Raw genomic sequence first — 24,756 nt, 5'->3', positions numbered from 1 at the left:
AAAATAAATTACACGCTTTTATTTTCTTTCAAACTCCAACAGCCAATTTTAATATTCCAATTAACATCGAAATACAAAAAAATATATTGTCAAAAATTAACTTAAAGCTATTAAAGGATCATCATCTGGAACTTTAACCGGCTGCTTTTGTACCCATTTCTTTTCATACAATTTTGTTCTCACCAATTTCAATTTGGTAATGCTCGGATTCGTTTGATTTTTCCTTAATTTCTTCTCTTCCAAAGCTTTTTCCTTATCAATCTCTTGCAATTGTTCGAAAATATTTTTGGGCTTAGAATTTCTTCTTTCTGCTACTGGTGCAGTGGCATTTTTAGCAGCATATACTACCACATATTGAGAAAAAGCCGAATCGGAGGGTGTTCCCAAATCAGCAAAATCACGAAATTGAGCAAACTGCTCTTCGGGATAAGTGTATTTTTGTATAAAACCCTCGGTAGAGGAAACCGTATGAGTATTGCTAGCATCACCATAATAGAAATCACTGGCTTCTTCATTGCTGTAGGACTGTTCTTCAGCGGAATAGAAAGTGCCTCCTCGTAGTATGCCAAAATCGCCGGAGCCTAATATACTCGCATCGTATGGTGCAAACGATTGATGTCTAGGCTGTTGCTGCAATTGTTTATTTTGTTGCGAGAGAAATTTGGCAATAATGGGATCTTCAGTTAGTGGGAAATAGGGTTGCGAATGCTCTAAGGGAGGCAAATCGGAAAAGTAATGGCTGTAGTAGTTTTGGGCGGCAGGCTGTTGAGCTTCAGTTTGTTTTTGTTGATCTGGTCTGTTCTTAGGCAAATGAAATCCACGAGGTTTTATAACCACCGGTAAATGTTGCTGAGAACGTTTAAATTCGGTGGCCACCATAGCCAAATCCGTGGCGTTTTTAAAGGTTTTAGCTGAAATAAAAGAAATAGAATGATAATATTATAAAAGTTTAAATGTCTTTGCTTAGTGCTTACTAAACTAAAACCCCCTATTGCAAAAGTAAAACAACCAAAATCTAAAAGTAACGTAATTTACACACCTTGACAGGAAGTATTACGACAAAAAACTTATTGAAGCTTAAAAACAATAGCTACAATTGTATTGTAAACTAACATCGAAAACAAAAAAAAAAAACTAAAAGATTGTTAATCTAAGAAAAAAACAAAATGCTTTTTTGTAGAGAGTCATAGCTAAAGTCAAAAAAAACGACAAGTCATAAGCAATTCATAGATCAATGATAATCATCTAGTGAAAAGTACTAAAACTTGTACAATTTTCTCACAGCAACAAAAAAAATAAACAAAAACAAAATAATAAATTTCGAAGAAAACTCATGTTTAACTTCATTGAGACATAAAATATTATGATATCGAAAGAAACAAAACCAATAACTACCATATTTACAACAAAAAAAAATCGTCATTGGTAGTTTTATGCAACTGTTGTAATGTTAAGTTAACCAACAAACAAATACAAAAAGCTAACTATGAAAAAGTATCACAATATTTACAACATTTTGGTTACAACAAAATAATAACAAAAACTATGTTGTAAAGATTAAGATCTACCAAATACGATTTGATAATGACATGGAAGTGTCTGTACTAACATGACCCAGTAGAAATTTTAATTCAGATAGTAATGATAATGTTGTAATGAAATTAATTTGTAAGAATTTCAGAATTTTTTAAATTTCAAAATTGTTTTCTCATTTTGTTATTTTTTAAATTTGAATACAATATAGATTTTGTTATACTTTTTCCTAATAGGTTTTTACTCTCTTTTAATGCAATCATCAATTTTTATTTAAACTTTACGAATTACATTGTTGATTTTTTACACAAAAATCATGTCTATATACATACACATATCTGTAAACAAAACAAATATGTTTACATGTGTAATAAATATAAATGTAAGTGTAGGAAAATGTTAAACAGTAAATTTTGAACTTAACATTTCCGTCAACTCACACACGAAATGTGAAGACATGCGGAAAATTTAAGGTTGCAAATTTATCAAAAACAAAAACGTCAATAAAAAATCACCATTTTACTTCAATATTTAAACAACTAGAACTAAACTAGAACTGAACTAGAACTGAACTAGAACTGAACTAGAACTGAACTAGAACTGAACTAGAACTGAACTAGAACTGAACTAGAACTGAACTGAACTAGAACTGAACTAGAACTGAACTAGAACTGAACTAGAACTGAACTAGAACTGAACTAGAACTGAACTAGAACTGAACTAGAACTGAACTGAACTAGAACTGAACTAGAACTGAACTAGAACTGAACTAGAACTGAACTAGAACTGAACTACAACTGAACTAGAACTGAACTAGATCTGAACTAGATCTAAACTAGATCTAAACTAGAACTGAACTAGAACTGAACTAGAACTGAACTAGAACTGAACTAGAACTTAACTAGAACTGAACTAGAACTGAACTAGAACTGAACTAGAACTGAACTAGAACTAAACTAGAACTGAACTAGAACTGAACTAGAACTGAACTAGAACTGAACTAGAACTGAACTAGGACTGAACTAGAACTGAACTAGAACTGAACTATAACTGAACTAGAACTGAACTAGAACTGAACTAGAACTGAACTAGAACTGAACTAGAACTGAACTAGAACTGAAATAGAACTGAACTGGAACTGAACTAGAACTAAATTAGAACCAGAACTGATCTAGAACTTAACAACAACTTAACTAGACCTGAAGTAGAACTAATCAGGAACTAAGCTAGAACTAATCTAGAGCTAAAATAGAACTTAATTTAAACTGAACTAGACTATGACCCTTTATAAATCTTAGGTCGAAATAGGACCTAATAACACAACAATAACATACTTTGAATATGAAATTTTTGTTTTAAACTAAAATTAAAAAATTTTTTTTAATCTCTTTTCCAGATTAAACAATTGCTGCTTTTATTGCAAGGTAAGTTTTTGATTAATTTCCATTCAACAATATTGCACAATGTAATATTTGTTAATCAAAAGTCCACTTGTATAACTTATCACATTATTGCACTAAACCTTTACATTTTAAAAAGAAATTGTTGAATGTGGATATTCAAATTGTCTATAACTAAAAACGTTTCATAATTAAACATACCAAAAGTAATGAATTGCCTGAGTTCAAAAAGGTAAGGCTAAATCATGCCTTAACTAAATCCACTCAAAAGTGATTTACTTTTAAAAGTAACAACGTAATTGTGACCCAGTATAAACTAGATCAAAATAAAAGTAATTGCTTCTTCCAATAACTTCCATTTAGTTTTAGTTTAGTTTCAGTTTATATTCATCTAATTTTAAATACTTCCCAATAAGCAAAAACCTTTGAAATGATGTAAATATGTATTTGAAAACCTATTCAAATTTCATACATAGCCTTTGAGAACAAATTTGAAAATTTTTGTTTTCAAATGGAAAATTATGGCCTTCTCAAACAAAAAGGCAGTTAGAAATCAAACGTATTTTTCAATTGTATTTTAAATTTAAAAAAATGCTAGAGGTAAGCTTGAAACTAAAAAAATTTTCAAACGTATTTCAAGTATTCTTTATTATTATTTTCATACATATTTCAAACCCTAATTATAATGCTAACTATTGCAAAATTCATATATTTTTTTACATCACCTGAAAATAAAACATTCATACATTTATTTTAGCATATTTTTCTTTTATATCTCCGATTATTTCTCCTATAATTAACGTTTTTTCGCTCCCTTGCTGTAGAAAAAATGTTCTGTTTTTATTTTTCTAAAATAATTTATTTTTTGAAAGAAACTTTTCTAAGTTCAATTAAAACAAAACTTTGAAAATTTTATAAATATCACACATTATATTTTTTTAAACGTTTTTTGAAATTATCATGTTTATTTCAAAGGCTAAACTTTAAAATTTGAAAACAATTTGGAAAATACATTATTTAGTTAAGAACATTTTCAAAAATATTCACAGGTTTGAATCGATGTTTATTGGGTTGTATAAACACATGCATACTTTTGATTTCTTTGTATATTTCAACAATTAATACACTTTAATTTATGACTATTGTACTGTATGTGATTGACAGCTAATGGCACGAGTTTTTCATTTTATTTTGAGTTATAACAAATCGTTACAGAATTTAAACCCAACTGCATTTATATTGACCATACTTAAATTTTATTTTTATTTGTTTGTAACTAAAAGTAATTAAAGCACGGCTCTAACACAAACATATATACACACACACACACGATCATGGAACTTTAGTCTTGTGGGCAATTGAAAAAAACTTTTGTTTATCTCAATTAAAACTCCCGCTCATAGTATTGCCAGACATTTAGAGCCGGAGTACACCAGAGCTAAAACAACAAGTTACAAAGTCACGACCATGATCTTTGTTAAACTGTAATGAAACAAAAAACAAAACCTTAACATTAGTTTTATAGATTTTTGCTACACTTTTGGTTAACATTTATTAGCAAGACCATAGCAAGTCAATAATGAGAAACTAGTATTGGAGTAAAACTTAAAAAAAATCAAATTAAAAAACACATCAATCTTTAAATGCGATTAAATGGAAAACAACGTATTTACAACATGTGATTTATAATAAAGTTGTGTGTGCGAAAAAAAATTCAAACAATTGTCATTGGCAAACACTAAACCTGTTGCTTAAATATAGAACAATTCGATGGAATCTTCATTTATATCAAACAGATTTCGAAAACTAGAACTGAACTAGAACTGAACTAGAACTGAACTAGAACTGAACTAGAACTGAACTAGAACTGAACTAGAACTGAACTAGAACTGAACTAGAACTGAACTAGAACTGAACTAGAACTGAACTAGAACTGAACTAGAACTGAACTAGAACTGAACTAGAACTGAACTAGAACTGAACTAGAACTGAACTAGAACTTAACTAGAACTGAACTAGAACTGAACTAGAACTGAACTAGAACTGAACTAGAACTGAACTAGAACTGAACTAGAACTGAACTAGAACTGAACTAGAACTGAACTAGAACTGAACTAGAACTGAACTAGAACTGAACTAGAACTGAACTAGAACTGAACTAGAACTGAACTAGAACTGAACTAGAACTGAACTAGAACTGAACTAGAACTGAACTAGAACTGAACTAGAACTGAACTAGAACTGAACTAGAACTGAACTAGAACTGAACTAGAACTGAACTAGAACTGAACTAGAACTGAACTAGAACTGAACTAGAACTGAACTAGAACTGAACTAGAACTGAACTAGAACTGAACTAGAACTGAACTAGAACTTAACTAGAACTGAACTAGAACTGAACTAGAACTGAACTAGAACTGAACTAGAACTGAACTAGAACTGAACTAGAACTGAACTAGAACTGAACTAGAACTGAACTAGAACTGAACTAGAACTGAACTAGAAAGAACTAGAACTGAACTAGAACTGAACTAGAACTGAACTAGAACTGAACTAGAACTGAACTAGAACTGAACTAGAACTGAACTAGAACTGAACTAGAACTGAACTAGAACTGAACTAGAACTGAACTAGAACTGAACTAGAACTGAACTAGAACTGAACTAGAACTGAACTAGAACTGAACTAGAACTGAACTAGAACTGAACTAGAACTGAACTAGAACTGAACTAGAACTGAACTAGAACTGAACTAGAACTGAACTAGAACTGAACTAGAACTGAACTAGAACTGAACTAGAACTGAACTAGAACTGAACTAGAACTGAACTAGAACTGAACTAGAACTGAACTAGAACTGAACTAGAAACTGAACTAGAACTGAACTAGAACTGAACTAGAACTGAACTAGAACTGAACTAGAACTGAACTAGAACTGAACTAGAACTGAACTAGAACTGAACTAGAACTGAACTAGAACTGAACTAGAACTTAACTAGAACTGAACTAGAACTGAACTAGAACTGAACTAGAACTGAACTAGAACTGAACTAGAACTGAACTAGAACTGAACTAGAACTGAACTAGAACTGAACTAGAACTGAACTAGAACTGAACTAGAACTGAACTAGAACTGAACTAGAACTGAACTAGAACTGAACTAGAACTGAACTAGAACTGAACTAGAACTGAACTAGAACTGAACTAGAACTGAACTAGAACTGAACTAGAACTGAAATAGAACTGAATAGAACTGAACTAGAACTGAACTAGAACTGAACTAGAACTGAACTAGAACTGAACTCGAACTGAATTAGAATTGAACTAGAACTGAACTAGAACTGAACTAGAACTGAACTAGAACTGAACTAGAACTGAACTAGAACTGAACTAGAACTGAACTAGAACTGAACTAGAACTGAACTAGAACTGAACTAGAACTGAACTAGAACTGAACTAGAACTGAACTAGAACTGAACTAGAACTGAACTAGAACTGAACTAGAACTGAACTAGAACTGAAGTAGAACTGAACTAGAACTGAACTAGAACTGAACTAGAACTGAACTAGAACTGAACGAGAACTGAACTAGAACTGAACTAGAATTGAACTAGAACTGAACTAGAACTGAACTAGAACTGGACTAGAACTGAACTAGAACTGGACTAGAACTGAACTAGAACTGATTTAGAAAACTATATCTCCTTGTTTGATGATATTCCATAAAAAACTTTTTGTCAAAATCGATCAATAATTTGTACATAAATAATTTTTTTTTTTTCAATCAATCTAAAAGCCTTATTAAAGCCATAAAGCAGCGGTTATTGCCACAATTAAAATAATTGTCATTATAATATTTTTTTATTAAATAATTTTTATTTCTAGTCAGACTTAAAACTTAAGGTGTTTTCTGTAAGTACCATTTTAATTATGGTCATAAAAATATAAATTGAAAAAATCTCTATCACAATTATTTAATTTTTTTCTAATAAACATAAATATTAACTGGAAAAAACATAGAACTTTATTTATAGAAATAAAAAATCTTAAAAAAAAAACTTGATTACAACCATAGTTAGAAGTCAGTTAAACGTTAAAAAAAAACGACCAACCACTAACCATTGCCAGCCAGCAGTTCCATCTTCTTGTCCATATGGATAATTGACCATTAATATCAAGGCATAATCACAATTATTTATTTGGCATTTAATGTTTTCAATGATCTTGTAATTTCAGCAGATTTTTTTTGTCTGTTGCTAAAATTCTTGATTTTATGTCTCTGTCATGGTCTCGGTCTTTTCAGCAGTGTTGTCTGTCAGATTCATGCTGGCTTTGGTATTTGTTTTTTCTTTTTTTGCGAGAGCACGAAAATATCAGAGGATGTTTTTTTTTTTTTGGTGTTTGAATAAATGTCAAATATTTTGAAAATTTTTTCAATTTTTTTAAACTGCATTATTTATATCCATAATTTAGTTTTTTATGGAATATTTTTAATATTTTTACTAAATTTTATATTTTGGTCTAAAAATACATAAAAGGTTAATTTATATATTTTAACTAGCTATACCCAGTGTGCTTCGCTACCCTAAAAGGAATATGTATAAATAAATACCAGATTTATTATATGTTACATATAAAAGATGTCAAGCAAATTATTGCAAGTTCGCCAGTTTCTATCTATCGCCAATTTCTATCTATCTACAAAAAATTTGAATAATATAAGAGTTTCCAAGATGCACGAAATTTTGTATTTAATTCATATATGTGGTGCCAAGCCCCCCATTGAAAGTCCGCCCGTTATTCTCTAAATGTTCACATGAATGTCAAAGTTCTTCATGTAAAATTTTAAGATTCTAGCTCTAATAATTTCTCAGATATACGAATTTAATTCATGTGGGGGCTTCAAGCCCCCCGGATGAAAGTCCGCCCTTTTTCCTCCAAAATATTCAGATGATTATTAAAATAATTTGTTCAAAATTTGAAGAATCTAGTTCTATTAGTTTCCCAGTTAAACGAAATTTTGTATTTAATTCATATGGGAGGTACCAAGTAACCCATTGAAAGTCCGCCCGTTATATTCTAAATGTTCAGGTGAATGTCAAAGTTCTTCAAGTAAAATTTAATGATTCTAGCTCTAATTGTTTCTCAGATATACGAATTTTTCTATTTTATTCATATGGGGGCTCCAAGCCCCCCAGATGAAAGTCCGCTCTTTTTTCCTTAAAAATGTTCAGATGAATATTAAAGTTCTTCGTGCAAAATTTTAAGAATTTAGTTCTATTAGTTTCCCAGATAAACGAATTTTTGTTTTTAATTAATATGGGAGGTGCCGCTCCCCTCATGGGTAGTCCGCCAATTTTTTACCCAAAATGTTTATATGGATCTTAAAGTTCTTTGTGCAAAATTTTAAGAATTTAGTTCTATTAGTTTCCCAGATAAACGAATTTTTGTATTTAATTAATATGGGAGGTGCCGCTCCCCTCATGGGTAGTCCGCCAATTTATTACCCAAAATGTTTATATGGATGTTAAAGTTCTTCGTGCTAAATTTTAAGAATTTAGTTCTATTAGTTTCCCAGATAAACGAATTTTTGTATTTAATTTATATGGGAGGTAACACGCCCCCTAATGCTAGTCCGCCTACTTTTTGTCCTAAATGATCATATTGACACTAAAGTGGCTCCGACAAAATTTGAGGACTCTAACTGTTATATTATCTAAAATATACGGATTTTATATTTTCTTAATGTGGGCGTGGCTCATCGCCCACTTGAAATTTCGAAATAAAAAGTAGCCTATTACCTATTCCAGACATGCAGGAATATGCTGTGAAAATTTCAAGAAAATCGGTTCAGCCGTTTAGTAGTCTATAACGTTCAAACATACAAACATACAAACAAACACACATTCATTTTTATATATATAGATAAAATTTAGTTAAATGATTAACTTGTAAAATAGGTTTGCATCAAAAGAAGGCAAGATAGGAATTAATTGTTTAAATTAGAATATTATAATATAAATAGTTAAAAATTCTGAAAAATCAAGCCAAATACTACAAAGGATCTAATTCTATCGCTCTAAAAAATATGTGAATCGTGTATTAACACAGTTTCTCTGTGAAAATAAAAACTTATTAAACTGTCAATTCCATCCATTGTATGCAAATCATATTCACTTAATCGTCCCATGATTTTAACCCCTTTTCTTTAATATTATCTCTAAACGGATGTATCTTTAACGCTTTAGATTAAGATCTCCCCAGACAACCTTACAAATAAATTATCTCAAATTAAATTAAATATTTTGCTACAATTTCTTAAAACAATGTTAATGCTATCAATGAAACATTTTAAGTAAAGACATTAAATACATAAAGAGTGTCAATGCTAAAGTCTTATTGTTTTTTTTTCTGTCCACTTAATGCCTCAGGGCATTAAAATGTAACTGTTTAAAATTTTAATTGACAATAAACTTGTTACGAGATCTTAATAGAAATTATAGATAAAGTTATAAATGATATTGAATAAATCGAACAAACAACACAAAGTTGATAAACAATAAATATTAAAAAAAAACATGGCTCATTACAATCGACAATCAAAACTTTTGCATTATGTTTAAAAAGACAAAATTTTCTTTCATAGACTTACAAATAGGTTTCTTAACAAATTTGTTAACATTCATATTTAACAAAGGTCAAATTTAATACAAGTCAAGGTCATTTTATAAAAGGGTAATGTTTTCAACTCCATATTTAGTTTGAAGTCGAATTTCATGCGACCTTTTTCATACGGTTCCTAATTTTAGTTTTATTAGTACGATATAAATTCATAACAGTTTATTTGAAAAGGAAACATTAAATTTAAATTTACTTTAAATAGAATACGTACTCTGCATATTTTTTATGACATTTTCCATAAAACTTATACGTAATACAATTTATGAGCACATAACATAAAAGTCAGTTTTCCGAAGGAGACTTTATTATCGTAACAATGTCAGTTTACAAGCTGACAAAGAATAATTGGTACAAGAAAATTTTAAGCATACTTTTCTGAATAAAAAATAAAATTTATTTTGCACATCTGTCCAGTTTACTGACTGGTCTATAGACTAGATCAACTTCTAGTCTTTGCCTAAATCAATTAATACTTCAGTTCTAGTTAATGTTGATAATCAGTTCTAGTTCAGTTCTAGTTCAATTCTAGTTCAGTTCTAGTTCAGTTCTAGTTCAGTTCTAGTTCAGTTCTAGTTCAGTTCTAGTTCAGTTCTAGTTCAGTTCTAGTTCAGTTCTAGTTCAGTTCTAGTTCAGTTCTAGTTCAGTTCTAGTTCAGTTCTAGTTCAGTTCTAGTTCAGTTCTAGTTCAGTTCTAGTTCAGTTCTAGTTCAGTTCTAGTTCAGTTCTAGTTCAGTTCTAGTTCAGTTCTAGTTCAGTTCTAGTTCAGTTCTAGTTCGGTTCTAGTTCAGTTCTAGTTCAGTTCTAGTTCAGTTCTAGTTCAGTTCTAGTTCAGTTCTAGTTCAGTTCTAGTTCAGTTCTAGTTCAGTTCTAGTTCAGTTCTAGTTCAGTTCTAGTTCAGTTCTAGTTCAGTTCTAGTTCAGTTCTAGTTCAGTTCTAGTTCAGTTCTAGTTCAGTTCTAGTTCAGTTCTAGTTCAGTTCTAGTTCAGTTCTAGTTCAGTTCTAGTTCAGTTCAGAGATCTAGTCGATCTAATCTAGAGACTAGATTACTACTTTCTAGTATATTGACTAGATCACATTATGATGTATTGACAAGATCACATTCTTGTCTATTGTGCAGATTCAATATTCCCCGTCAATAGACTAGACTACCGTCTAGAAATTCCAGTTGCCACTAAAAACCTACTTCATATTGTTTTTTGACAAAAATCACATCAAAAATTGTATACTACTTTAAGGTTAACAATTTTTTTGAATTTATGTTTCATAAATTTTCTATCACACTTAACAGTAACTAGATTTTAACGCCAGACATTTAATAGTTTTATATAGTTTTTTGTTTTAAAGCACCAGCTTTTTTATATTTGTTTTATATTAGTATTAAAATACAATTAACAACCGAAACGACTAAACAAGAATGATAATAACTTCTACTAACTACAACAGGGACTATTAACTAAAGGAAAATAACGATTGTTGTAAACATAAAAAGCTAGAATCGTAAATTTACAATGTTAAGAAGTTAACAAAAACTATTGTAACTTACGTATGTAACAAATGGCACTAAATGGGAAAATTTTAACTTAACTCTAGTTAACAACATTTACTCACATTTCAACAAGTTAACGATCATTGTCAATGCCTATTGTCGGTACCTACTAACAAGTGTACTAACTGAAGAACGAAAGAAAAAAAAAACAACACAAACCAAAACTGTAAAAATAAAAACTAAATACCAAAACCATTTCATTTTATGACTGACAGTAAGTCACTCTTATTTAAGGTACTGACAGTTGTAGTGTATGATTTTTTGAATGATTTGTGCTTTTTTTCACATTTCATGTTGTAGTTTTCTGCTTCTAGTACCTTGAAACATTTGTGTACAAAATTGATTTATATGTTTTTATTCTATTTGCTACAGTTTTTTTGCTCATGTTAAAGATCTTCCGGGTCATGATTTTCTAATTAAATCAAATACGAAAAAAGTAAAAAAAAAAACATTATTAACTTTAATTGTGTGTGTGTGTTCTTTTGTTTAACACTTGTTGTGATACAATTTATTTACGGTTTTACTTTAACATTTATTTTAATGTTTAGAATGAAATTGTATACAAATTATGGTTGTTGTGTTAGAATATTTCACGTTAGAATTTAATTATATGGTGTTTATTTGTAGTTTATGAGATAATTATCCTGCAGAATATGTTATACATGTTATACACATGAGGGTGTTTATGACATATATTAATGATTATGACGCAGTGGATGCTGGTTAAAATTTAAAATTTTATTTTGTTATATGCTACATATTGTTGTTGTTGTTTTCAGTCGTAAACTTGTTGTGTTTAAAAAATAGATAAAATATATATAGTAATGGAATGTTATTTGTGACTCCGGCAATTTTTTGTACTTTTTCTTTCTTCGATTGGGTATTCTATTATATTGAACCATGGAAACATAAAATTAAGCAGGAGACTTTTTGGTACTTTATATTTGAATTGGGTGTTATCGTGGACTATTTTTAGTACTTTTTCTTTTTTCGACTGGTACTTTTTGAGTTTTATATAATACTAGCTATACCCATTGTGCTTTGCTACCCTAAAGTCAATATAAATAAAAAAAACACTTAACGATTTTTGAAGATTCTAGATCTAACAGATTCCCAGATATACGAATTTTAGTATTTAATTCATATGGGAGTTACCAAACCCCTATTGAAAGTCTGCCAATTTTTACGCAAATATTCACATGAATGACACAGTTCTTCGTGCGAAATTGAGGATTCTAATTTTTTCTTAGATACACCAATTTTTGTATTTAATTCATATGGAAGGTGCCATATGCATGACCGCCCATTCTTCCGCAAAATGTTGACATGGATGTTGAAATTCTTCGTGCAAAATTTTAATATTTTAGTTCCAATAGTTTCCTAAATAAAATCATTAAAATATTCACATGACTGTCAAAGTAGTTCGTGCAAAATTTTTAAATTTTAGCGCTAATAGTTTCTTAGATCTGCGAATTTTTATATTCAATTTATATGGGAGGTAGGGTTCTATAGTTGAAACGTAAAGTCGACTTTTCGACTTTTTGCATTTTATGAAAAGTCGATTTTTCGACTTTTTTTCATTTAATTAAAAGTCGACTTTTAGACTTTTCGACTTTTAGTATTTTATAAATAGTCGACTTTTTGACTTTTTACGACTTTTCGACTTTTTCCGACTTTTTGACTAATTTCGACTTTTTTCAACTATTTTTTTACTTTTTTCGAATTTTTCCGACTATTTTAGAGTTTTTGACTTTTTTCCACTTTTTTTAAAATTTTCGACTATTTTTGACTTTTTTCTACTATTTTCGAGTTTTCTACTTTTTTCTACTTTGTTCGACTTTTTTCGACTTTGTTCGACTTTTCGACTTTCCGACTTTTTTCGACTTTTCGACTTATTTCGATTTTTATTTACAAAGTCGACTTTTCGACTTTTTTCATAGACGATAGTCGAGTTATCGACTTTTTTGGAACAAAATAGTCGACTTCGACTTTTTTGGAACAAAATAGTCGACTTCGACTTTTCGATTTTTTTCGACAAAAGGTTGATTTTTCGATTATTCAAAAATCGATTTATAGAACCCTAATGGGAGGTACCAGTTTCTTTAGATTCTATCTCCAATGGTTTCACAGATTAATAAATTTGTTACATTTAATTCATATGCCTCCTATTGCTAGTCCGCCCATTTTTTTGTCTTAAACATCCATGTTGATAGTGGCCTCCGGTAGGTTAGTGGTTAGTGTTGTAATCTGGTAGACCGGATGTGGTGGGTTCGATTCCCACCTGAGGCACTGGTTAAGGAGCGCACAACAGGCCCGATAGAGGCCTAGGTGTATTTCTTCGGATTTGATGTATATACATCCTCCTTTCAAACTAACTAACATCCATGTTGATGCTAAAGTGCCTCCGAAAAAAATGAAGACTCTAGCTGTTATATTTCTTCAGATGCAGTAATTTAAGATTTTCTTGGGAATGGGAAATAAAATTCCCTATATGAACTCCTTTTGGACAATTTTTGCTAGGACCAATAGGTGAAAAGTTACACTCGTTTTTAATAAAACCCTGTATGACCAAAATGTCCAACTTTGACCCCCTTTAAGTCCGGCAGTTCTTGACCAATAGAGCTTAGTGCAAATTTCGTCAAAATCGATTTTTTGAGTTGGGTCACTTGACATGAAATTCCCCATATATAGATTTCGTTTTTATACCCTACATCACTTTAGTGGGGAGGGTATATTGGGTTATACCCAGAAAATGATTCTGCTTGAATCATTTTCTGAGTCGATTTAGCTATGTCCATCTGTCCGTCTATCTGTCTGTCTGTCTGTATGCCTGTCCGTCTGTCCATGTAATCAAACTACATGTCGCAATTTTAAAGATAATGGAAAGAAATTTTGTCTGTCTGTCTGTCTGCCTGTACGTCTGTCTGCCTGTCCGTATGTCCATGTAATCAAACTACATGTCGCAATTTTAAAGATAATGGAAAGAAATTTTGTCTGTCTGTCTGTCTGCCTGTACGTCTGTCCATGTAATCAAACTACAAGTCGCAATTTTAAAGATAATGGAAAGAAATTTGGTACATGTTTTTCTATTGTCCCATAGACGAAGCCTATTGGAAAATGGCTAAGATCGGTTTCACCTAGGCCCCATGCAACTGAACCTCCCGAATAGGGGTTTTGAGTTCATAATTATGATTAATTATTTTTCTTAGTGAATTGATTTGCCGGGAGACCAACCTCTGATTCAAATATCAACTTATACTACAATATATATTATATTTTTGGGACATTAGATCAGTTTTATGAAATATTATGTAAAAAAAAGATATCTTTCACTTTTTTCTTTCTTAACCATCATCCAAAAGTCATTGAACTCTTTAACAAAATATTTATTTTCCTTAAAAGCATCAAAAGACATTTAAAATATCAACAACTTGAAATTATTAACAACAAAACAGAAAAATAAACAACAGAGAAACAAAAATCAATCAACAGCTGTTAATAGAGACAAAGTTGTTGTTATTGTTGTTGTCGTTGCTATTATTATTGTTGGTTTTGTTGTAGCTGTAATACTCTATTTGATCACACTGGAAATCCGGAGAAAGTATTAATAATTGCGCAAAAACAACAACAGCAACATCACTTTAACAAAGTTGTTTAAACAACAATTTAAGTTACACTTCTCGGTAACTGTCTGGCAGATGGAGATGTCTGGTCGTTCGATTTGTAAATGTTGGTAAATATTGATCTATTGATTTAATGCTTGAACGGTGTTTATTATAAATGTCTACCGGTTTTCATTGTAAAAGTTTATAGTTTTTTAAAATGTATTAAATTTGTTGTTTGTTAGGGTATCATAATAAAAGTAAAATGCAATTTTTGAATGAAGAATAGAGAAAAAAGTAAACTGATATAATTTGTTAACTTAAGTAAGTGTAAAAATGGTTAAATAAACTTTTTTTTGTAACTTGGATTTCTTTGATGGAAATAGATATTTTAAATGGGTTAATGGTGGTTATCGATTTCACAATGTGATTAATGTCAAACTTGAGCTATAAAGTGTTAAATGAAAAAAAAAAAACGGCCTACAGTGGTTAAAAATACAATAAAAATTTTGTTGTGAAAATTAAGTTTGTTCGATTGTTATGTTTATTAACTAGAGCGAAAGATAAATTTTGAAATAATTTAAACATCAAATGACATTATATATCATGAGAGTTATCTTAAAAACAAATCATAGGTTTATGGTGTAAACATAGTTTTTTTATGTAAAATCAAAATTGTCATTAATAAATAGTTTTTTTGATAATAAATTATTTCTTAATAAAAGCTTAAACTTTTATCTTCGGCTTGATCATAAACTTTTTGTTTGATTTGAAAATTTTGTTTAGATTTTATCTAATCACACTCTTAGAGTATAAAAAGCCTAAATTTATTATTAATTTCTTTAAGCAATACAAATTACCCTCCATTTACTATATCAAGCAGAGTTTTTTGTTATTCTCTTAAAATATTGTTGATATTTGAAAGTTAAACAAGTTGCAAAACACATTTCATTAAAAGACATTTTTCGTTTTTGCTCTATGCAACTATAAGCTATTAAAAACATCCGATTTTTTTTCTAGCAATTTTTTACTCATTAGTTTCAAAAAACAGCAGATGTAGCTGAGATATTTTATCCAAGCAAGTTTTTCAAACGCTTAACAAAAGAATTTCATGCCACAAAAAAAAAGCGAAATAATAAAAATCCAGTGATTATTCCCTCTTGTGCAGTAAATACCAAAAAAAAAAACGAAAAAATTCATCCAAACAAAATTAAGCAATTGTTAAAATTTTCGTAATGCAAAAAAATATAAAATAAACAGAAAAAATTAAACATTATCATGTAGCAATAAACCTGTATCTATGTACAACATAAAACTCTATACAATAGCCGACAAGTTGAGTCATACAACTATAAAAACTAAAAAAGTCTTGTTAGAAGTATAAAAAACCTGAAAACGCGTTTTTTTTCATGCGCATGTGCAACAGCTTTCACACGCCCGCTAAGCAACAACCGAAAAAAATATCCAACACATAATCTTAGCTCTTTGTACAACGCTACAGCCAACCGCAGTATTTTTGTAAACAATAAAAAACTCTAAGTTTTTATACAATAACTTTTTGTTAAAGTTTTTAGCAAACAAAAGAAATTTTGTGTGGCATGTAGCGAAAAAAAGAAACAAATCTTCATTTTACTTTTCATAATGAATAATTGCTTGGAGTATCTGGTGAATAACTAAAAATAGCATAAAGTTTAATAAGTCTCAGACATGCCATCCTCAACAACAACGTCAACATTAACAATTGAAAGAGAAAATTACAACAATTAATGACTGTGGGTGTTATTGTGCTGTAAATGAAAATAAAACTGAACAAAATTTTTGACATTTTTGCAATAAGATTTAAATTTTTTTAATTTAGAAAATCTCTCAAATAAAAACATATATCGAAATATAAGTTGTAGATCCCTAAATATATACTGAGTCCATGTTATATTTTAAGAAAATTTAACCCCGTCCGTCCGTCCGTCCGCCAGCTTAGAAATTTTTTCAAAAAGTATACGTATGCAGTGTTTTTATCATATAATAAGACAATCTAACCCCGTTCGTCCGTCTATCTGTCCTGGGAAAATACGATAGGTTCCAAAAAATGATCAGTTTTAAGGCAGAAATATTACACAAATATTGATCTATTGCTAAGATTTGTTTGATATTTGGAATGAGTAAAACTGTGTAAAAAAAAATTCTTTAACATTCATAATTAATATTTGGGAAATAATGTAGATTGCCCACTATTTCTTTTCACTGTCCTCTCCACATGCTCTACATTCGTCTGAATCCGCACGTCCAATTTTGTATAGATGTGCTTGTAATCCTGTGTGTCCACTCAGAATACGTACCATCATACTAACTTCAGACTTGCTCATTTTGAGGAGATTTTTCGTCTTGCTCTCATCAGGGTCACCCCAAAGGATCTTCGTGGTTCTACCCACAGTTTCATTATTCCAAGATGGTTTTGCGTTTCTCAGGTTAACTTCCTCGAGCTCCCTTCCCTGGGAGAGTATTCAGTTAAAGCTTTCTTACAATCCAATACGGTCTTAGATTTAATTCTATCGCCTGATATCGCCCTAATTGCCTTCTGGTTGTCGGTAAATATATTAAGCGCTGTGGGAGCCATATTTATACTAATCCAATTTACGCATTCCGTTATTGCTCGTACTTCTGCCTGGAAACTTGTGTTATGATTTTGTCTGTTTCTGGGTCTTCAATATAGAAATCCAGCCCCACTTTGTCCCCCAATTTAGAACCATCCGTGTAACAACGGATTCCCAATGGAATTTGCTCTAATGTTCCGCTTGACTAAGACATTCTATCTGGGATCAGCGTTTCAAAGTTTCCGACATATTCTGTGTCTGGTATACGATCAGGCACATCCAGTGATTGTGTATAACCTTCCATTGTGTCCAGTATAAATTAATGACGTATTCTATAACCGCTTTTGGCCAGTTCGTCTAAAGTAAAGAGCCCTTCGGCTGTAAGCGCCGCCTCATTTCTTAAATATATATTGAATATCTAGCAACATTTCCAGAGCCTTGGTTGAAGTAGTACACATGGCACCACTTATACCCAAGCAGCATGTACGCTGAACTCCCTGTAGCAGTTTGATATTGCACTTTTTGTCTAAAGCAGTCCACCAGATTATTGATACTTTAAGGTAAATGTAAATAGAGTGGTGTAGGGTAAAATCAATATGGGCAAAGGGAAGGCTAAAATACGAGAAGAATATTTCTTGTTAATAAAAATAGGTAATTGAAGTAAATAAGCTCAAAACGATAAAAGGTTTTGAACTATAAACATTTATTTTCACCTTCGTAAGAGGGTAAAATTTCTGACCCTATAGAGTGTATATATTGTTATAGATAGTAGGTTCTTTAAGCTTAACACATCTTTATGTCTGTCTATCTGTTGAAATCAATTTTTTGAAGACCCAAGATATCTTCGGGATCCATGTCTTAAATAGTTCTATAGCACATACTTTCAGGAAGTTTGCTTTTAAAAAAATCGGTTCATAGCTAAAAGGAAATATGAGCAAAATTTCGAAATAAACTTTGAAAATATGAATTTTTGTCATTACCTAGTAAAACACTAAAAACAACAACATGCTACATTTACACCAAAGAAGTTTATTTGTGAAAACAACAACGAACATATATCATAAATTTTTGTTCTTATTATACACTATTAATGAAATTTGGTTTCGGCGGCAAATTCAATTGAATTTCATTGAATTATCTTCAAAATTGCGATCTGTAGTTTGATTGTATGGGGGCTAGGTTGAGTAATAAACCGATCGTTTCAATAGGCTTCGTCCCTGGGACTATAGAAGATCATTTACCACATTTCATTGAATTATCTTCAAAATTACGACCTGTAGTTTGATATGTTCAGACAGACAGACAGATAGACGGACAGACAGACGGACATAGCTAAATCGACTCAGAAAATGATTCTAGGTGGGTATAGGACCAATATTATTGTGCGTTACACACATCAACACAAACCCAATATACCCTCCCCACTAAAGTGATGTGAAGGTATAACAAAATAAAAAGTTCTTGTCTTAAGTCTTTCGTTTTTGCTGCCTTTTCTTGAAATATCGATAAAAATATCAAATGAATTTATAAATTTGAAATATTGCGATCTTTAAACTCCTAGATATTTGAAAAGAAATGTTACTTTTCTTTCTCTACAACCACTGTAACTTCAACAGATAATCTAATTTTATTTACAACGCAAAAGTAAAAAACAGATACCTCACTGACATCATGACACACTGATCCACAAATAAAAGTTCACACAACATGCGAATAAAAGAAAAATACCGCGAAAAAAAATTTAATTTCTTTGCATTACTTTTGTTTCTTTCTTAGTGCGATAAAACCCATAATTAGTTTTAATACGGAAGCAGATATAAAACAAAATTATGTGGGAGATGAAAGTGGTTTAAAAAAAAACGTAATTATGTTTAATTTTAAAGTTGGCTGCTGGAAGTTTTTAACTTAAAAGAGATTTGTGGGGCTTAATAAAAAAACACATTTCTCTACTTTAATTAAAGCAAAGAAATAAAGAAAGAAGGGGAAAAAGAAAGAAAGAAAAAAATAAAACCTAATTTAATAGTAAACATCTTCCAGTTAAATTTTGTAATAGTTAAGGTATTACATAAATAACAACGAATTTAAACAAAAATATATTTAAATTGAAATAAAATAAAAAAGCTGATTAAAAAAAAAAGTAAACGATTTAAATATATTAAAGCTTAAAACTTGTAGAAAAATTAATTTAAAATTTGTTACAACAAAATGTTTTAACATTTTTTTTTTTTTTTAATTAAATTCATTTAGATCTTTGATAATGCAGTGTGACAAATAATGCTCTATTAAGTTTTATTACATAAATAAATTTAACAAAATTTTAAAATAAACCTTAAACAATTAAAATACTTTTAACATATAAACTATCTGTCGGATTTATTTATTTATTTTGTGGTATTTTAATTGTTTGTCCATGTGTGTTTTATTAGTGCATAAATTTACAATTAGTACCAGACTGTTGTCGCATATTTTAAATTTGTCAACACTGTTTTTTTTTAAATAAATTTTTTATACATGTTTTTTTTTTTTATTTAATCTATTAGATGATTTGAATATTATTCCCTAATTATTTTTCAATATCGTAAAAGAAACCACACCAAACTGTAATTTATGTTTTTATGCAAAATTTTGGAAATAAATACTTCGGTAAAGGCTTCACAAATTAATGAAATTTTCATTTTGCTTGTTTTTTTAAATTATGAGAGAAGATGTTATCTTGTTTTTTTTTTCAGATGATCAAAATCATTTAATTTATTTATGTTTTGGTTTTTTTTTAATTTAATATCTGCCATAAATTGGGTTTATAAAAAAAAAACACAATCAAAATTGGATTTGGAAATGTTTACAAGTTTGCCTGAGTTATGTCACAATTGAAATTATGTCATTTATTGCTATTTACAAGTCAATGTGCAAGTTTTTTGATTTAGCGATTACAAACGTGAAAATTGATTGCAACTTTAAGAAATTTTTCACAGTTTAAACATTTAAGGAAATTTTTGACATCCATTTAAATTTACGAAAAAGATGTTACAAAAAGTTTTCGTACTTTCGTGAAATTAGAAAAGGATTTGATTATCTAATATTTCGTATTTTACAAGAAATGATAGTAGATATAACGAAAGTTTTATTTAATTAAAATGTAATTAATATTATTACTATGTTTAATTTAACATAAATTTACGAAAAATATATAACAAAAAGTTTTCATACTTTCGTAAAATTAGAAAAAATATTTCATATTTTACACGAAATTTTCGTAAATATTACGAAAAAAGTAGTTACATAAAGTTAAGCATGGATTATTTTCAGTGTGTATTATAAGATAACTGTCTTAAGAGACACTGATCTAAAGAAAACTAATTTTCTACAAAAAAAATATTCTAGTGAAGACACTGATCTAATGACAATTGTTTTGAATAAACACCGATTAAATGAAAACTGCCTAGGTACTGTTAAAAACTGCTTTGAAAAGATAATGTTTTAAAGAAAATGATTTTGTATTGACATTTGTCTAAAGAAAACTGCTCTAAGGATAATCTGTTCTAAATAAAAGTGTCTTGGGTACACACTGTTTGATTAAAAAAGATTTCGCATTTTAAACAAAATTTTTGTAAATATTATGAAAAACATAGTAATATAATTGTCTTAAGAATACACCGAGAAAACACTTTTCTAAAGAAGATATCTTGAGTGAAGACACTGGCTGATTTGTTAACGTGGTAGTTCCCTACACGCGAACTGTCTAGTAGAGTCGATGTAGCATTGTATAGTATAGATTCAGCCTTCATCTCTGGATATCATTAAGCTTAGATCCAGATATCTTACCAAGTTTAGATATGAAGTAACTGTCAAGAAAACAGTTTATCTTAACGGCTAGGGCAGGGTATTCACAGAGAAGACCGTTTCTTACTTTTCCCTGTCTTTGCAACTGCGACATTGTTCATTGAAGGGGAGCCTTGCATGTCTGCCTATCACCCAGTGTCTTGATATAACTACTATCAACCTAGATATATCCCGCCTACTTCGGTTTATAAGGTGTCTTGTGCGTTTTTCATTTGAAGAGGTCCACAGTAACTTGGCCCTTTTACTTGTGTCTCTGTTATTCTACCTATTGAATAAAGAATCTGAGGATACTGCTCTTGATAAAACCTAACACTACTGAAACGGCGTTGGACATATCAAGAGCGGATCTCGTTCTGGCAAGTTCATCTGCTTGTTCATTTTCATAACAGTCCCTATGCGTAGGGACACAAACAAGAGAAACGTCAGACAGACGACTCAGCCTTGATAGATCCTTCTTGCATTGTCTAAGTAATAGGGAAGTGATAGTATAAATAGACACTGATCTCGTGATAATTGTTTTGAATAAACACCGATCAAATGAAATCTGCTTAAATACTGTTAAAAACTCTTTTAAAAAATATAATGTTTTAAAGAAAACCGCTTAAGATAGACATTGGTTTAGAGAAAACTGCTCTAAGAATAATATGTTCTAAATAAAAGTGTCTTGGGTACACACTGTTCAAAAGTGAAATGCCTAGTACAGACACTGTTCTAAAGAAAACTGTCTTGAGTATATACTGTCCGAAAAACAAGGGTAAGTAGACACTATTCTTAAGAAAACTCAGTTTTGAATGAAACTGTGTTGACTGCTCACTGTTATAAAGAAAACTGATTTGAGCAGACATTGCTTTAAGAAAATTGTCTGGAATATAGGCGCTTCTAAAGAAAACTGGTTTGTGTAGACAATGTTCTAAAGAAAACAGCCTTAAAAATACTCTGTTCAAACGAAAAATGTATTGATTTTGCTCTAAACAAAACAGTCTTTAGTAAACACTGATCTAAAGAAAACTGTCTTAAAATTAATCTGTTTTAATCTGTTTAATTTACACACTGTTCAAAAGAAAACTGTCTTGTGTAGATACTGCTCTAAAGAAAATTGTCTTATATATACATTGATCTAAAGAAAACTGTCTTAGAACTACTCGGTTCTAAATAAAATTGTCTTGTGTAGACAGTGCTCTTATGATAACTGTCTTGAAAAGACATTGATCTAAAGAAAACTGTCTAAGGAATATTATATTTAAAAGAAAACTGTCTAGTTTAGACACTGTTTTAAGAAAACTGTCTTGAAAAGCCATTGACCTAAAGAAAACTGTCTAAGGAATATTCTGTTCTAACTACAACAGTATTGAGTACCTACTGTTCAAAAAAAATTTTCCTGTGTAGACAGTGTTCTAAATAAACCCCTCAAAAGAAAACTGTCCTGTGTAAAGACCAACTGTCATGAGTAAACATAGATTTAAAGAAAACTGTCCAGTGTAGACAATATGCTAAATAAAACTGTGTAAAAAAAAACTGTATTTAATAGACATTGATCTAAAGAAAACTGTCCTATGAAAACACTATTCTAATGAAAACTGTCTTGATTAGATACTGCTCTAAAGAAAACTGTCTTGAATATTACTTTAGGTAAACACTGTTCTAAAGAAAACTGTCCTAATAATACTATATCAGTTTTCAAAGAGCGAATCTATCTTTTATAAAGGGAAGGGAGCTTGAGAAAGTTAACCTGTACTGTAAACACTGTTCTAAATAAAACTGTTCTAATAATACTATATCAGTTTTCAAAGAGCGAAACTATCTTTTATAAAGGGAAGGGAGCTTGAGAAAGTTAACTTATTCTGTAAAAATTATTGGAGTACATGATCCATTTAAGTAATCCAAAAACTATTTCCCTGTAATCATTATTGGAGTACATGATCTGTTTAGTAGTCCTATGTAATACAGTTTTTTAAAACAACTGGTCCATAGCCTGTATTACGTGGGTCTACTAAACGGATCATGTAATCCCCGTAATTTAAGAAAGGGAGTTAATTTGGGATTACACCGATGTAATGCATGAATGGATGGATTAGGTGGCAATGGAGTATGGTTTTCCATATATTTTAATTAGTTTTGAACCAGTCCTAGTCCTTTGAGAAATACTCTTTACACCCGGAGTAGTCTCAATTTTTGCAGGGTGACGAAGGTAAAACCTCTTAATGCAACGAGGGATGATAAATAAAAACTTAACGAGGGAATAGAACTGTGGATAGAATAACATTAATTCCATTGAGTAATTAGAGGAGGACAAAAAGCCTCCTCCGAGAAATACTAATTGGAAAATTCTAAGGTTATACACTCATGAAATTGAGTTTCTTAACATAGAAAGAAAATTTCTCTCACAGATCACTATACAAAATTGTTCATGTAAAGGAAAAAGTGATCTTGATGGACTTTTAGTTAATACTTATATCTGAAAGCCAGCAGATATATCAAATAAAATATTAATATTTAAACTATAAACCCCATGTTAAGTAAATTCCAACTGGGAAGCTATTAATTATAAAATTAGCGTGCCTTATTTGTATTAAATATAATCTACAAATTATCTAATTTACTTTTACTTTTTAACGCTTGAAACTTCTTCGCATATAAAATTAATATGCACACTAACCATATTAGTTAATTAAACATATTTTCAAATAGTATTACTGAAAAAAAAAGTTATTAATATCAAAAATATAAAAATAACCCGCTGTTTTAGCTAACTAATATTGTTCGATTAATTTATAAAACTTACCATCTTTATTATCATTAACATCATCATCATCATTAGGTTTATTATCAATATTTTCCGTTTTACGATCATAATGTTGTTTAGTATGATTTAATGTAAGCGTTTCATTACTATAAACATTTAACGAATGATTCTCTAAAGAAAACGTTAAAATGACCGTTAAATCACATACAAATATAAGCAAATATAATATTAAACGCGTATAATTTTTAAAATTCACCATTATGTAATAAATATTTTAATGATTTTTTTCAAATTATTTTATTATTACTTTTTTTACTTATTAATTTATTATCTTAATTAATCACAGTGTTTAATTTTTTGAAAAAAAAAATATATTTAATAAACATAAAATTCAAGTTGTAAATGAAAAATTACACATTTCCGCTTTTGTAAGAGGCGAAGAAAAGCTACACCAGCAGCAACATTTTAATATTCAAATATAAAGCTTTTTACATCCTGTTAAACAACTTTATCGAAATTTTCTATTTATTTTCTTTATTTTGAGTGTAACTATTTAATCCTGTATTGATTTTATATAAAAAGTATTTTTTTTTTTAATTTTTTCTTGCTTTTTTTTTAACACCCGTTGCAAAATTTAGCTTTGCAATTACTTCTATTTTGATCTACGGTCGTCAATCATGCGCTTTAGAAAACAAAAGTCATCAAACTGTTAGGTTCTAACTGGATAAAAATTATTTTATATGTTGTAAATAAGATTTTTCTTACAATTATTAAGAGTTAATTTTCTTTATTTCAAATTTTAAGAGAACAAATGAATTTAGT

General features: G+C 29.8%; 1 protein-coding gene across 1 annotated transcript; it reads right to left on the bottom strand.

Annotated features, from left to right (window-relative positions):
- On the bottom strand, nt 1–24,629 carry LOC119609465. The gene is made up of 2 exons (XM_037964266.1): nt 23,974–24,629; nt 1–911 (listed from the first exon to the last, which is right to left on the bottom strand). The coding sequence occupies exons 1-2, from the start codon at nt 24,191–24,193 to the stop codon at nt 97–99; spliced, it is 1,035 nt and encodes a 344-aa protein (XP_037820194.1). The 5' UTR covers nt 24,194–24,629; the 3' UTR covers nt 1–96.
- Nucleotides 24,630–24,756: the final 127 nt, after the last annotated feature.

The sequence above is a fragment of the Lucilia sericata genome, unplaced genomic scaffold, assembly GCF_015586225.1.
Source record: "Lucilia sericata isolate MDLA Ls3-8-SP2 unplaced genomic scaffold, ASM1558622v1 Contig000986F_arrow, whole genome shotgun sequence".
Taxonomy (NCBI): Eukaryota; Metazoa; Arthropoda; class Insecta; order Diptera; family Calliphoridae; genus Lucilia; species Lucilia sericata.
The sequence above is the reverse complement of the archived record's forward strand: the minus strand, read 5'-3'. Positions and strand labels throughout refer to the sequence as shown.

Bases quoted from the DNA above. Each gene is read 5' to 3' on its own strand.
- LOC119609465 (XM_037964266.1), bottom strand. From the start codon at position 24,193: ATGGTGAATTTTAAAAATTATACGCGTTTAATATTATATTTGCTTATA. The intron at 912-23,973 runs GTAAGTTTTATA...CTTTTATTTCAG, and splicing joins TGTTAATGATAATAAAGATG to CTAAAACCTTTAAAAACGCC.